Source organism: Symphodus melops (assembly GCF_947650265.1).
Source record: "Symphodus melops genome assembly, chromosome: 3".
NCBI classification, from domain to species: domain Eukaryota; kingdom Metazoa; phylum Chordata; class Actinopteri; order Labriformes; family Labridae; genus Symphodus; species Symphodus melops.
In genome coordinates this window covers 17,707,265-17,721,753 of record NC_136693.1, presented here as the reverse complement: position 1 = coordinate 17,721,753, position 14,489 = coordinate 17,707,265, and the positions used below count along the sequence as shown (strand labels likewise).

General features: G+C 40.8%; 1 protein-coding gene across 2 annotated transcripts; it reads right to left on the bottom strand.

Moving 5' to 3' along the window:
* Positions 1-3,145: 3,145 nt before the first annotated feature.
* Positions 3,146-14,262, bottom strand: onecut1 (one cut homeobox 1). 2 transcript variants are annotated; one of them, XM_079339270.1, is made up of 2 exons: positions 12,889-14,262; positions 3,146-8,664 (listed from the first exon to the last, which is right to left on the bottom strand). In XM_079339270.1, exons 1-2 carry the CDS (start codon positions 13,952-13,954, stop codon positions 8,375-8,377), a joined length of 1,356 nt encoding a protein of 451 aa, XP_079195396.1. In that variant the 5' UTR covers positions 13,955-14,262; the 3' UTR covers positions 3,146-8,374. The 2 variants fall into 2 exon arrangements, with proteins under 2 accessions (XP_079195396.1, XP_079195397.1); XM_079339271.1 differs by having other exon boundaries at positions 12,904-14,262.
* Between the last annotated feature and the right edge of the window lie 227 nt (positions 14,263-14,489).

Below are 14,489 nucleotides of genomic sequence, written 5' to 3'. Positions count from 1 at the left end.
ATATTTAAACGCTGTCCAATTTTTACCCCACCTGAAACCTTTGTCAACATTCAAGCTTTATTTAGGCTCTTCACGATGTTATGGCAATACAATAAATAAACGTGTTAAGGAAAGTATTAAAACAAATATGTTTAAAACGTTTTTTTTTAATAACTTAAACATTAGGATAAAATGTGGTATGAAAAATATTTGATCTAGAACTAGTGGTGCTGCTACTCGTCACTAAATGCAGGATGACGTCCATTGTCCACTGGTGTAAATAAAAAAGGTCAGCGGGAGAGCTCTGTATTATAATCTCATCTCTGCTTAAACCTCTTGGAACAAAGGCAAAGGCCAAAATGAGGACACTATCTGCTTCACAAATCTGTTTGGCAGCTGCAATTGTACTTGGTGTGTTAGCAGCACAAAGTCAGATAGAACCCGATCACTCAATTTATCAAACTCCAGTTTGATAAGATACCATACATTATATAGCTAGCTTTCAACAACATACCCAAGTCATGTGCTAACAGGTAATTGTACAATTTCTTTTTTAATTTGTGCTTGCTTTTCTGGAAATCTATTCAGTTTAAAATGTAGGTCTACTGTCGTGCCCCATTTCTGAAACCAGAGACAAGTGACACAGATTCAGTAGTGTTATAAAAAAAAATCTAGATTATCATGCATTCATGTGGCAAAGGAGCAAAGTTCACGAAGTCTGTATCACATCTAACCAACACACATAAGAAACCAGGGGTCTATATATGTATATATATATATATATATATATATATATATATATATATTACGAAAAAGCACTCGTTTCACCACAGCGTAAGTCAATGATTTAGCTTAGAAACACGGGTGAAAGGGGTGCTTTTGGGGATTGGGTGGTCATTTGTGGCTCTCATGGGGATACAGATATTGTTCAAGAGTAGTTGTTCAGCATTGGTATAAGGACTCACAAGTTATTCTATGTAAACTGATACAAATAAGACTGAAAAGGACAGACTTGAATAATGTGAGATATACTGTGTGCTTAAAGAGAATTTCTAATTACTTTATTGAAAAATGAAACCAATGTTGGACAAACACATACCTCTTTTGTTGAAATGCCTTGCAAACCTTACTCTAATTTATTTTCTTTTTTTCCAATGAAGAGGCCTGTAGAACTTTTAGGTTTGTGGAAACGTAATGATGCAATTGAGAGATAAAACCTGGAGTACTTAAAGCTAAGCATTAATAACAAAAGTTTAGCCAGTGCCCATGCAAAAGAAATTTCAGAGATATGAAATTTGGAACATTCACATTCATATAAGTCTCATTCATTTAATATTAGAGTCCATAGTGTACAGAGTCAAGTGTGAAAATGAACTTGAAATGACACAAATAGCTCATGTGTTGATGCTTTGATTTCCAATGAGGGGATATGCCATAGGTATTCTTTAATCTCACATTCATTTTACAGTCTAAATAAACAAGAATCCAGGGTTAAAGTAATCTTATTTTAGTGTGAATCTTCCCTTTAAAGATGTTGGCAAACCCAAACAAAGAAGTTCTTGTGTTGTAAAAAAAAAAAAAAAAAACATGCTGTAGCTCCCTCTGGTGGCAAGCTATATGAAATGCAGCAAATACAAGACCAATGTCTACGTGTCCTTTGTCTAACTTTCATAGGAATTTCAGTCCTATCTTTGGAAATTCAGACTGAAACTCTAGTTTTACAAACATATTTCAGTTTTAACAACTTACATTCACGAGTTTGATTCAAAAATGGAATTTGTATAATCAAGTTTAGCTTTCCACATTTAAATAATGGATCAAGAATAGATGTTTATGAGAGTTCAGCATGACATTTTAGATCAACAAATTACAAAGGAGTTGAATTGTGGATGCATCCAATTTTTTGTGATTCTGTGTGACTTTGTGTATAAAGAAATGATTAAGATGATGTTTGTACATTATGGTTTATTTAAAAGGCCATATTCCCCTGCTTTTCTGTCCTGATCTGGCTGACTGTTTTTAGCAGCTTTAAAGTGTCAAAGACATGAAATAATTCAAGATAGCTATTCAACCATAACAATAGCACAACTGTCAGACAGAGTGGTATCATTGCTATTTTGTGCAATCTTCTTAAATGTTTGCGTTTGCATTTATTGCACAGTGAATGGTTAAAGTTGACCCATCTTTGGAAATCGTCAGTCACCTCACAGTCCGATTCAATTATGATTCAGAGGGTCACAATTCGATTATCAAACGATTCTCGATGCATCACGATACATTGCGATGCTTCTTTATTTTGGATAATTGTATATATATATATAATTGGATAATCAGGTGAATTTAAAACCTTTTTATTCAAAATCTTTGCAACAAATAAATCCAACAAACAGCTGCCCCTTTGCAAAAAATATCCTCCTTTTTCAAAGTCCTCCTGATCACGCTGAACAAGAGCATACTCAAGAATAGTTTTGTCGGCTGCAGCTGTTCTCCCCTTTTTGATCTTGAATAAACACTGTGCACGGACCAACGTAGCAGTAAACCCGGAACCGTCAGTGGGCCAGTCCACTGCATTAATAATTGATTATGGACTTTCCTGCATCAATGCAGAATCTTTATACAAAGCATCAGGATGCACCTTACAATCGATTATTTCCCCCACCACTACTTGACACAAGAAAATATGTTGAAGCGCTTTAAAAGTAGCAATCATTGATCAGATGGAGACACACTTTAATTCAATTGAGCTTTGCTGTGGACCATAGTTCAGTGCAAAACACTGAAAATTAAAAAAAAATTAAAAATTTCCAACCAAGCTTTTAATGTAATCGGCTTGTTGCCAATTACATTTGCAAGAAAATGAGAAATGTTATTAGATTAAAACTGAATGTATATATATTCATAGACTAATTATAATGGTTGATTATATTTACAGGAACCCACTGGTTTTAACCCTGACAGGATATAAGGTACCTTCTTAAGCTACTCATCATGCACGCCCTCATACAAGACAGACTTATATTGTATGTCTGCTTGTCTTGTCCTCTACGTCCTCTTCTGATTTTATGTTTTATTAATTCAATTTGTCTGTCTGGCCAATAAAATTGAAGACAAAACCAAAACAGGAAAAATAAAGACAAACTAATGATAACAAGAGGCAGGATTCAGTGGCTGGAAGTACCAACTGTTTATTTTTCTACTTTTTTTGTGACTACAGAAATGTTGAAACATTTGAACACTGAAAAAAGCTGGATGACATCATCACTTGCTTCTCAAATTTCTTTCTTTTTTAAAATTTGCTTAGCAATCACAACAGATGATATTGCACGGCACTGAGAAAGCAGTAGCAAAGCCTGGAAACAGCAATAACAAATCAAGTCATGAGACATGGAGTAATACATTTGAGAGTAACACAGACAGCAATGCCTCTCTGGCACACAAGCACACCCTTTTCCTCAACTGTGCACACACACACACACACACACACACACACACACACACACACACACACACACGCACAAACTGAAAAAGCATTGTGAGTTGAGAAGGAGGTCAAAAGTAAGACATCAAGTATGATAGAGCACAAGGCGGACAAGAGGCGATGACGTTTTATTTTAAAAATGCAAGTGCAAGATAAACGACTACTGTTATCTAATCCTAAATGTTTATGACAACAAATATGCTTGTTTATCAAAACCCTTCAAGCATCTTTGTGTATGAAGAGCTGGAGGACACCCCTCTGTGGGTGAGAAACTAGTTCCCCAGCGTTAGAGATCCAGATGATTGTCTTAGGCGCTGCAGTATTGTAATGAGACTTGTAGCCAAGCTACCCATCATATGGGAACTCCTTAGGGTCAAAATAAATAACACAACGTGTAAAAATGAGTAAAAAGTACAGTACATCCCTCACTGTATCACATGATAGTTGGCTAAAAAAAATAAACTTTCACACTCAGTGACATAACTGCATATCATGCTGATGTTATATAATAGTAAGGTCTCTGCCAACGAGAAGAAGTCAGGCCTACTGTTGTGATATGCACAAATCAGCCACACATGCACACACACCAGCAGCATACAGATTTAAAACAAAAGACAGACTCATAGTAAAGAAATACAAAAATACGAGAACACACAAAAAAGGACTGAGTCAACCAGGTGGTTGTCCCCGTACACACTTGCACACTGATTCCTTGTTAAGGTTCTTTGCAGTTTTATTAGACTTTGCTCATAGTCATTACACGAGTATGTACCAAAATAACAGATACTAGGTGGCGCGAGGTGGCAGTGCTTCAGCAATAAAAACAGACCCAGCTCCACAGCACCGCCCCTGGCAGACCGGCTGCCCAGCCTCGACTCTACCTCACTCTGTGCATGAGACAGCAAAGTGAGTGGGACTTGCAGTCCTCATTCTTCAGATGCTTCAGATTGTACATTGAACAGGAGATTCCCCACATGGTCGAGTAAGCTTGTCTACACAGCCCTACGCCTTCTACATTCTATACCCGTGCGAATGGCAAATCAAAAACTCGTTAAGTCTACCTCACAAATGCCAGTGCTTTTCAACTTTATACATATTTTTTGTCCAGTTTTTGGTTTGTTTCAAAAATCTTTGGATGTGCAGTATTACCCATAAAATAACGGTTTTCTTAAAAAGTCAAAGGAATAGTAAAAACACACACGTACACACTGCTTTTTGCCAGCTGTTCAACAAAGTAGCTCCTGTATGACTTTGTCTGCATTGGCAAATCAACTGTCTAGGTTTCTGGCAGTGTTTAAAACACATTGAAATGCCGGCTAGGATTCAGCTGAAGAAGAATACAAACTACTCCTTTGTTATATCTAAGCGTGGGAAATAAGGCTGTAACATAAAACTGTCTTTTTTGTTTTTTTTTCTTCCAAAAAAACTACTATATACAAATCTATAATTTCTACAAATGCATAAATTAAAGCAGTGGTTACCCATTACAAAAATGAAATTAAATAAAAATCACAACACAGAAGTAGAGAAAAGGGAAAATATGAACACAATATCACAGCAGTTGGTTTTACCCTGTAAAAGCAATAGTCTACCGTCATAATATTGGCATAAACCAATGTCTGATAAAAAATACGCTTCTCCCTCCATCCCTTAAGTTTCATACATCAACCCTGAAACTTGTCCTCCGCAACTTTGAACAGAGCACTTCTGCCAAAAAACAAACTTCAAAATAGATAATACAGCTTTTTTTTTAAGTAACAACAACAGTTACCACAAGAGTGGAGTTCTGCCTAACTCACGGATAGACGTCTCAATGCAGAACTCAAAGGAATTATTACTATGAGGTATTCAGAGACATTGGTAAAGACATGCACGGCCAGAGTGCTGGACCTTGTTACGCACAGCGGAGAGACGAGGCAGGTAAGGAGGGAAGGGAAGGAGCAAAGGAGGGTTAAAAGTGGGGCAAGGGATAGAAGAAACAAAGACCTTTGGTTTAATCTGTAGAAGAGGACAACAGAAATTCCTTTGGTATGTTTTCATTGCATGGTTGAGCTGGCAAAAGCACCACGGTGTGATTTTAAAAAAAAAAAAAGGAGAAAAAAAAAACGTCCTTGTTTCTTCAGTGGTGGCCCTTCTACAGGCTGAGGTATTCGCAGAGTCAAAAGTGAGAGGTCAACAGCGGTATTACACTTTGGTTCAAGCAAGGCACTCGTCCTGGGAGTTTTAGAAAGATTGCAACACGTCTGCTTCTACTTTCAGGAACATGTCTGCCTATAGTTGAGTCAACAAATCTGCCCATGGATATGTCAGCTTGTCTGCCTATTGTCATGTAAAGATGTCTGACCTATATGCTGGATCAATATTATCATAGATACACACTAAGAGGCAGGGCCAAGGACAAGCAAAGGTCCAACAAAAAGACACTTCTACAGAGTAATCCATCACATTCAGGTATGTTATCATGAAACTTAGAAATCAAAATAAAATGTTCTTTTCCATACATATTATCCATACGTATTTCTTGCAAACAAATGGTCTTAAAAAAAAGATTAACTTTGGTGCAGCTTACAAGCTACAAGAAAAACTGATCACATTTCTGATGACATCCCTGTTCCCCTGCGGGCCCCTGTGTAGCCACTTGTGTGTATCTATGGTTAGATCAGCATATCTGCCTAAAGCTACATCAGCATGACTACCTACGGAGCTGTAATCAGAGCACAGATGAAGCAAGAGCACGCATAGCAGGGGTGCATGGGCTGAGTGCAGGTGGGAGGAGGGGAAGAAACGGGAGAAGAAAGGAAAAGAAAGAGTAGACGGGAGGGGAGAGGGGAGACACACAACATCTTCAAACACCACTCATAGAGGCCGTGCAATGAGAAGAAAAAATCTTTGGTTATCTTTGGTATCATCAAAGTGATAGAAATCACGTATGGAACTTGAGTGAGGTAGCATCTTTGGTTCACACTATAAAACATCAGCAGGTCTTGACACATTTTTTTTGTCTCTTTGTCTTTCCGGTTTTTCTCTCAGAGATGGGGAGGCTATCTCTCTCTCTCTCTCTCTCTCTCTCGTGTGCGCCTCTCCTTCAGCGCTTGTTGATGAATGTAGAGCTGCTAACCCGGGACATGAGTAAGATGAAGGCAAGGGGGGAAAGCCCCATATATTTAATGATAGGCTGCCCTGGGCGGGCCCCGTGTAGTGCTTTCCTCTTAGTGCTGAAATGCATAGCTCACTAGGACAGATGGAGAGTAAAGAGGGGTTGTAGATTGAAGACAGGCAGGGTGGGGTGTTTTTGTATTCAGGTGAGGAGCTGACATTGCTGTGTAAGTACCTGAAAGTGATTTGATCATTGATATCATCCCCTCGGCACAACATCTTTGATGAGGAGGATAAAATCAAAATAGGCATGAAGCACACAGGCCCGAAGCACTGATGCTGAATACTTATTATCCGAGCGTTCACACAGAGGCCGTCTGTCTCCCTCACAGTGTCAAGAAAGCCCAGTTTTAGAGCCACCTTTTGTTTTCACCTTGGCAGAGAAAACACAAGGCTAAATGGATTTGGTATTGTTTTCAAGCTGCTGTTATTTGCACATATTTACTTGAGGCAAATCTGTGGACAGTAGTTAAACATATGTATAGGAAGTTGATGTTTTTGCAATGATAACGCTTCATAATAAGACTGCTTTTAAAGATATATGACTGCAATATTTCGTTTGATTCAATAAGGCATCAATAAGGCAAGTGTCAATCCATTCTTGGCAGATGACTGTCTACCAATAAGTCTGGTTCCGCCTGAGGTATCTGTCTGTTAAAAACAAGCATAATCTTGCCACAGTTGCCAACCTCATTGGTGGATTAATGTTGGGTCCTTGTTAATATCGTCAAACAGGAGAAAATCCTTAAAGTTAAGTAAAGTGTCATAAATTAAGAGTCTTCATATATAAACCAAAACTGATTGAGAAAGCACTTTACCATGTTTTCTATGGTTGTGTCAGATAATATTTCCATTTCTATGGAACATAAATTGAAGCATGACTCAGTATGTTGTGTGGACTTTAAGCAACACTTCCTCTTCTTTGTGCTGCCTAACAGTCTTTCTTAGCAGTTAAAAATACGTTTTACAATATTTTGACAACAAAATATACTCTTTGGTTAAATTATTTCAAAGGTTTTTAAACTTTCATGTAAGACGAATGACCAACTTTGGCTTGTAGAAGGCTTTGGTTTCTCTTGTTTAATTAATTTAACGCTTCAGCATGTTGGAGGAAAGCACTACTATGAGGGGGTTTTTTTTCTATTTGTGATTTTGGTTCGGGGTTAGCAGCCTACACGTGATGCATCTCCCTGTCTGTCTGGAATGCTTGATAGAGAGACAGACAGCTGAACCATCCAAACAGAACAATCCAGTCGCTCCTGTAGGATTATTTTTGTCTTTAAAGTTGATTGGCCAATCCCACTGGAGCTCCACATTCTGGCTGTTTTTCAAGGGTGTGGACATCTGCAGACCAGACTGCCAACAGGCTGATTAAAACCTCCATCATTAAAACCAACCAATCAGATTAAAGATAAGGATGGTGAATGATAGCTTGATACTGGCTGGGGAGGTAAAGTGGGGTATATTAAAGCTATAGACCAGTGACAGTGAATGTGTGTTGAAGGGGAGGGTAAAACTATAGGCTTTTTGCAGAATGTTACACATAAACGTGTTGCTGAAACAAACATTTCAAAGCAGGTCAAAAAAGAAGTCTTTGGTTTGTTTTTTCATCTTTGGATACTATAAATATCAATATAGTACAGGTTTAAGGGCAAAATGTTGCTTCAATGTCTCTTTTAAGTTTCTCTTTGTTTCTCTAAAGTTTTAAAGCTTTTCCACCGAGGTTGAGTCAGTCCAAGAGTTGGTCAGATCAATCCATCTTCAGGCTTTGGTGCAGATATTGGGGCCAGAGTTGACTGAGTGACCGGAGCCGTCATCCACCCACTTATCTAGGCTCCGGCGGCGTGCGTTCATAAAGAAGTTGCTGACTGTGGCCAGCTCTAGGCCCAACTGTTGGGCAATGGTGACCTGCAGCTCTTTGGATGGACGCTTGTTTTCCTTGAAGATGGCGTGGAGCGTCCGTCGCTGCACATCTGTGAACACCAGCCGGGGCTTCTTGGACATGTTCCCCCGATCACTCCTGCCGTGGTCCTGCTCCTTCCGCTTACATGCTGTGGAGAGTACAGAGGAGAGACAGAAAATGAGTGTATGTTATTTAGAAATTGCAGGATGTAGTTGTGTTGAAGCATGGATAATGGCAGAAAGCTACTGTGAAAGAATTGCAAGTATTTTCATGGACAGACCCAAGAATGATCTCAGTTGTTCCATTTACCATCGTCATGTAAAACTCTGCAAGGTTTTGTTTTAACTGGGACACTGATGAGAATATTTAAATCTATAACTTATATTTGATATTGTCTATGCATTTCCAAAACTAAGGTGCATTGCTTAGGTACAATAATAAAGGTCAAAAACAGGTGAAGCTTTCCATAAAAAATTACATCATGGTAAAGGGTTTTGTTCTATTGAGACAACAACTCTTCCATTCATGTTTATAGTAAGGATATCGTATCAAGTAATGAACCAAAAAATATTATTCACAATTATCTTAAAATTCAGTAGCACAGTTTTGTGTGGTAGATGCCTCTCAATCTTCATAATGCTCTGAAAACTGTGGATAAAATCCTGGAAAGAAGCACTTCTAAAACCTCATGTGTCTCATGTGTCTTCACAACTATATGAAAAACACTGCAGCTGTATTTGAATGGGAAGCCCACTTCTGTAGTTTAACTTGCATTAACTGGTCAAACTGGCTGCCACATTTAGATACAAGTTAGATTTAAACAAGAATACTGCAGTTTTCACACTGGATTAAGTAGAGCACATTTCAGGCTCTCAGTGGGATCTGTAATGTTGGAGGTTTTGAAAAGGTGTTGTTGAATCGTTTTGCATCTTTAATGCAAAAATGAACACAAATGTTAGATGCTTTTTTAAATCTTAAAACAACCACTTTAGATCATTTAAGCAGTCAGATACCATGTTGGATGCTACTTTTGTTCAAAACATACTATCTGTCGATGGGCAAACTGTAAGGTTGCATCGGAAATAACAGCATAAATGAACTCTTTCACTTTTTGACAGGGTACCCCACAGGAATCCCAAGTGATCTATGTTGGTCTGTTGACCAGAACAGGAGCTCTGTGACGCCTAAATGTGGAGCAGACAGACAGGAGGCTGTCAGTCGGGAACAATGAGCGCTGTCCGCGGTGCTGAAACAAACGGACCCCTCAGTGGAGCACAACTATGGAGAACTAAACGACAGGTCATCTTATATCAGAAAAAAATGAGCTGTATTGAATCTTTGTGACAACAACTCAAATCAGCTGTCATCTCAGCCAATCGCTATTATTATTTTATTTTTATTTTTTCTTCATTATTATTTCTTTTTGAGCCCTGGCTGGAAGACAGACAGGCGACTCTCGGTTCACCTGTGACCGGAGAACAGTAGGTGGCAGACGTGAGCTGTTTGAGCAGCGAGGCCCAACATGGACTTGCTGGGGAAATTAATGAATGGCTTATTCTCACAACCAAGCAATTCTTAAATTAACATGGTTTAATTTCAGAACAGGTCGTTTAAGTACAAAGTTGTGATTACAAAAATACATATACATATATTTTACTAGGCGATAATTTTGTGTTGCTACATTATTTCATTAACCAGTTATGTGTTTACATAGGTTTATTTCCAATTCCTCAGGTTTGCATTTTTGTTGTATTATAATTTAATTTCAATGTTTAACTCCAAGTTTTTGTCAGTGAACTCTTAGATTTAATTAAGTAGCGACACACTTCAATAATATTCAATGAGATATATACAGTACATAACTATTACGTGAATGTAGGTTCAACTGAGAAGCCGATACCCCCCATCTAACCTCATTGCCTGAGTTGTGTGTGGGTGCAGTGCAGCATGCTATCCACTTGCTCATAAATTGGATAGTATTTGTGAATTTGAGCAGCCCGGTGTCTCCAGTGCTGCTAAATATTAACAGAAAGCCGGAGCTTCTCTCTGCTATAAATCAGCAGCAGTGAAGGCCACGCAGACAGCAGGAGCCTCCACAGAGCTCGAGCCTGGGACAAGAGGAGGAGGAGGCCTGAGCAAAGAGGCAGCAGCTTTCCCAGGACCAGGGGGACACAACAACGACCTCGTTATCAGACTATTCACACAAACACACACACACACACACACACACACACACACACACACACACACACACACACACGCACGCACACACACACACACACACACACACACACACACACACACACACACACACACACACACAGCTGCTGCCCCTACAGCTAATCATTACAAATATACGGATAACTCCACTCAAACACACAGTGACATGGGCTGACGACAGTCCTGCGTTTCATAACCTTACACAACAAACACAACTAAGCAGCAACTATTCAGCTGGAAAAAAAAACACCCTTTGACCATTCACACAAGAATATGTTTCAGAATTTTCTATAAGCAACACGGATCCTATTCATTCATTCAGAATGTATAAAAGCACAGCGACATCGTCTCTGAAATTACAACAAATTTAGCCAACTTCTCATTCTCCGATAAATGTCTAATTTTTGGATTTATTCTGTCCTGTGCCAAATAATCAGGCACTTTCAAATATATGTTATCAAAGAAATTCAGATGGGTAATTGAATACAGAGAAAAGACCTGAGATTAATTTCAGAAGTCTAAAATCAATAGTTACCACATCTACTTCAGAACGAACGATCACATATCTGGTTCACCAAGGAACGAACGAATCAATAAAATAGGCTCAGACTATTTTCTCCAAATTCATTTTGTTTTGTTTTTTAACTGTAAATCATTTTCTGTCCCGTAGATTATTTGGGACATTTGTCAACAAAAGCCATATTTCAATTCTTAATTTTTTGTCTCTCTCCAAAAGGTTTAAAATTCTTATTTATTTAAAAAAAGAGATTTCTCGAGATAGGGTATATTATTTTGACGCCAGCCGAAACTATCTACTCTCCCATTATAACCAGTATAAATTTGAGTTAATCTAAAAAACAAACACTCTCATTAATATCAATACGTATTCACTTGTTGTGAGGGCTATAGGTTGATCAAAGAAACGAAACGAAAAATTAAGTCAGATACATGTTCTAGTTTGCAAGTAAGTCATAAAATGTGCCCCCCGCCCCCCTCTCCCTCCCAATCCACACAAACAGCAGAAGGGGAAAACTGAAAAATAATCTGTTGCCGTCACACTTCAGCGCCCACACGTGTGACTACACACGCCCACGCAAATGCGAGCGAATAGTAATCCAAATGGCTGAAGCAGCCCACTTTTTTCCAAAAGCCAAAAAGACCATTTGTTGGACATTGATTAGACTCATGAAAGTTACAAAAAAAATCCGTTGGGTGCCTGTGAACGCGTACGTGCGTTTGAGGCCTCATTGCACGCTCTAATTGACTTGTGCGTATACCTTAGGGACAGATTATTACAGAGGTCTATCAGTTAATTAGACAAACCTCAGCCGAGTCAGGGCGAGTATACGACCAAAACACAAGCGTGTGCTCTCGACTCCACAACATTGCCTTTAATAAGCCTTAATGAAACTACACTCCTCCTTTATTTAACTTTAGTGTGTTAAACTCCAAACAGCAAGTGCCCGCACATACTATTCCCTCTCTCTGTTTACACCCAACACAAGACCAAAAAAGATGATCAGTTGAATCTACACCTAAATAAACACATTCCCAATGATTTCTGGGCCTGGGATCATCTTACGCACACAGTCCAGCGGTCGATATCTTGAGGTAAAATGACATGAGAACTTGTTTCACTCAACCCCAAAAAATCCATGTAGTGTCAGGATAGGATGTAGATGGATATCAGGCTACCAAATAGTTGCACGAGCATCAGCTTTGTGCAGTACTTATAACGTGTTTTTTCACCTGCTGTGATGTATCTGACCACAATGCAGACCTCATCCACAAAGACACAAATGACAAAATTGGAGGCCAAATCTGAAGGAATCAATTAATGCATACCTGAGACAAGTTTTATAAGCAATGGAAACAACATTATGTTTAACTATAATAATGAACATTTAGCCTCCAGAGGGAACATTTGTCCTGAATGCTACCCTGGTTGGATTTTGCCCTCATTCATTGGCAGAATTCTTGTTTGTTTTGTTTCCCTCTATACATGACAAAGAGCTACACATTCAGTTTCGGTTCGAGCCCACATTGCCCAGTGTTCAATATAAAGTAGCATTGAGTTCTAATGTTCCAGTGAAAGTGACTTTTTTTTTAAAAACACGTTCAGAGAAGATGAAATCAAAAAAAGGGGCTTTACCGAGGCTTCGCTCACCTGCGAGCCTGAGTGCACTCATGCGCTGGAACTCAGGCTCCTGCAGCCACTTCCACATGCGGCGGAAGGTCTCTCTACCGGACTTGAGCTTGGACCAGGGTTTGGGGTTTCTCAGCAGGTCGGACAGCGTCCCCTGGGACCTGCACAGGACCCGCTGGGCAAAGATGGCCTGAGGGATGCTGTAGCGCTTCAGCTCCGTGGTGATCCTCTGCGCCACCTCTTTGGTATTCACCTCCTCCATCTGGCCCCCAGAAACACCACCCCCTCCACCGCCGCCTCCTTGCTGCACGGGCCCCGAGGCCTGCTCCCGGCTATTCCCCAGCCCCTGGCCGTGCCCCTGCGCACCGAGGTGGGCGTGTGGGTGGTGATGGAGGCCGTTGAGTTGTACCATGCCTGCCGAGGAACTCATGTGCTGCTCAGTGTGTCTGCCGAGCATGGCCGGGTGGTGCGCTTCGAACCCACTGGGAGTGAGCATCTTCTCACCAGGCATGGCGGCACCGGGGTGGGCGTAGGGAGGAATGCCGGCCTGGGTCGTATGTATGCTGGCCAGACCAGAGCCGGACAGCGGGGAGAGGCTCTGACCCATGCAGGGGTCCTTGTGATGATATGCAGGGTACAGACTGTTCATGGGTGCCAAACTCCGGTCCTCGCGCATCAACGTAAAACTGCCGCTGACGTTTCCGGGGATCCTCTGGTGGTGGTGATGGTGAGGATGATGGGGATGGTGGTGGTGGTGATGATGTGGAGGAAACTTGTCGGACACGGTGGAGATGGGGGGTAAGGGCTGCAGAGGGGTTAGGGTGGTGTAGGTGCTGCTTGCACTCATGCCAGGGGGGGCTTCGCACATACTGATGGCTGGGTGCAGGTGTCCGTGGTGATAGTCTCCGCTGTCCAGCAGGGTCGCCATGCCCATAGCGCGGTGGCTCAGAGCCCGGTGCCCCGGACGGGAATGTGGACTGTGGCCGCTCAGCAGCTCTCCGTGACCGGACACTGACTCATGGCTCACTCCGTGCAGGTCGCCAATATTCTCCATCGACAGCTGTGCGTTCATGATCCGGGTAGTGCTGTGGACCAACCATCTATCTGACCTACCTCAGGTAGCTGATGTCCAGAAGTCCTCACGTGCAGTAAAGTTCTATTTTCTTTTGTTGCGCTTTTCCTTTGGCAGCATCAGCCTGCTCTCGTTTTCTTCTAACTTTTTGCTTTTCTCTGACGTTGTTTTGCAGAATGGAAACTCCTTTTCCCGGATCCCGCTTGTTCTTGTATTTTTTTTAATTATTATTATTATTTTCGGTACTCTCTTTATGACTCAAGCCCCCCCACCGCCAACCAGCTGTCCTCGCGCTCTGGTCGGGTGCCGCGCCATCTCTAGTTGTGTGTCTCCAGCCCCTCTTCCACCGCAGCACAGATATCTGTCTGCACATGCGCACTATAAACACACAACACTCCTATGCTCTCTTTCTTTTTCTCTCTCTACCACACACGCGCGCACACACCGCCCCGTTGCTCTGACGTCAGCTACCTTATTAAGGAAGGGAGGTTACAAACCACAGGTCTGCTAAAAGCGGTTCATCCCTGAAGATTTT

Excerpts from the sequence above, each read along its gene's own strand:
- onecut1 (XM_079339270.1), bottom strand. The coding sequence starts at position 13,954 with ATGAACGCACAGCTGTCGATGGAGAATATTGGCGACCTGCACGGAGTG. Across the intron at positions 8,665-12,888 it reads CGCAGGTGAGCGAAGCCTCG|CATGTAAGCGGAAGGAGCAG; the intron begins GTAAAGCCCCTT and ends TACTCTCCACAG.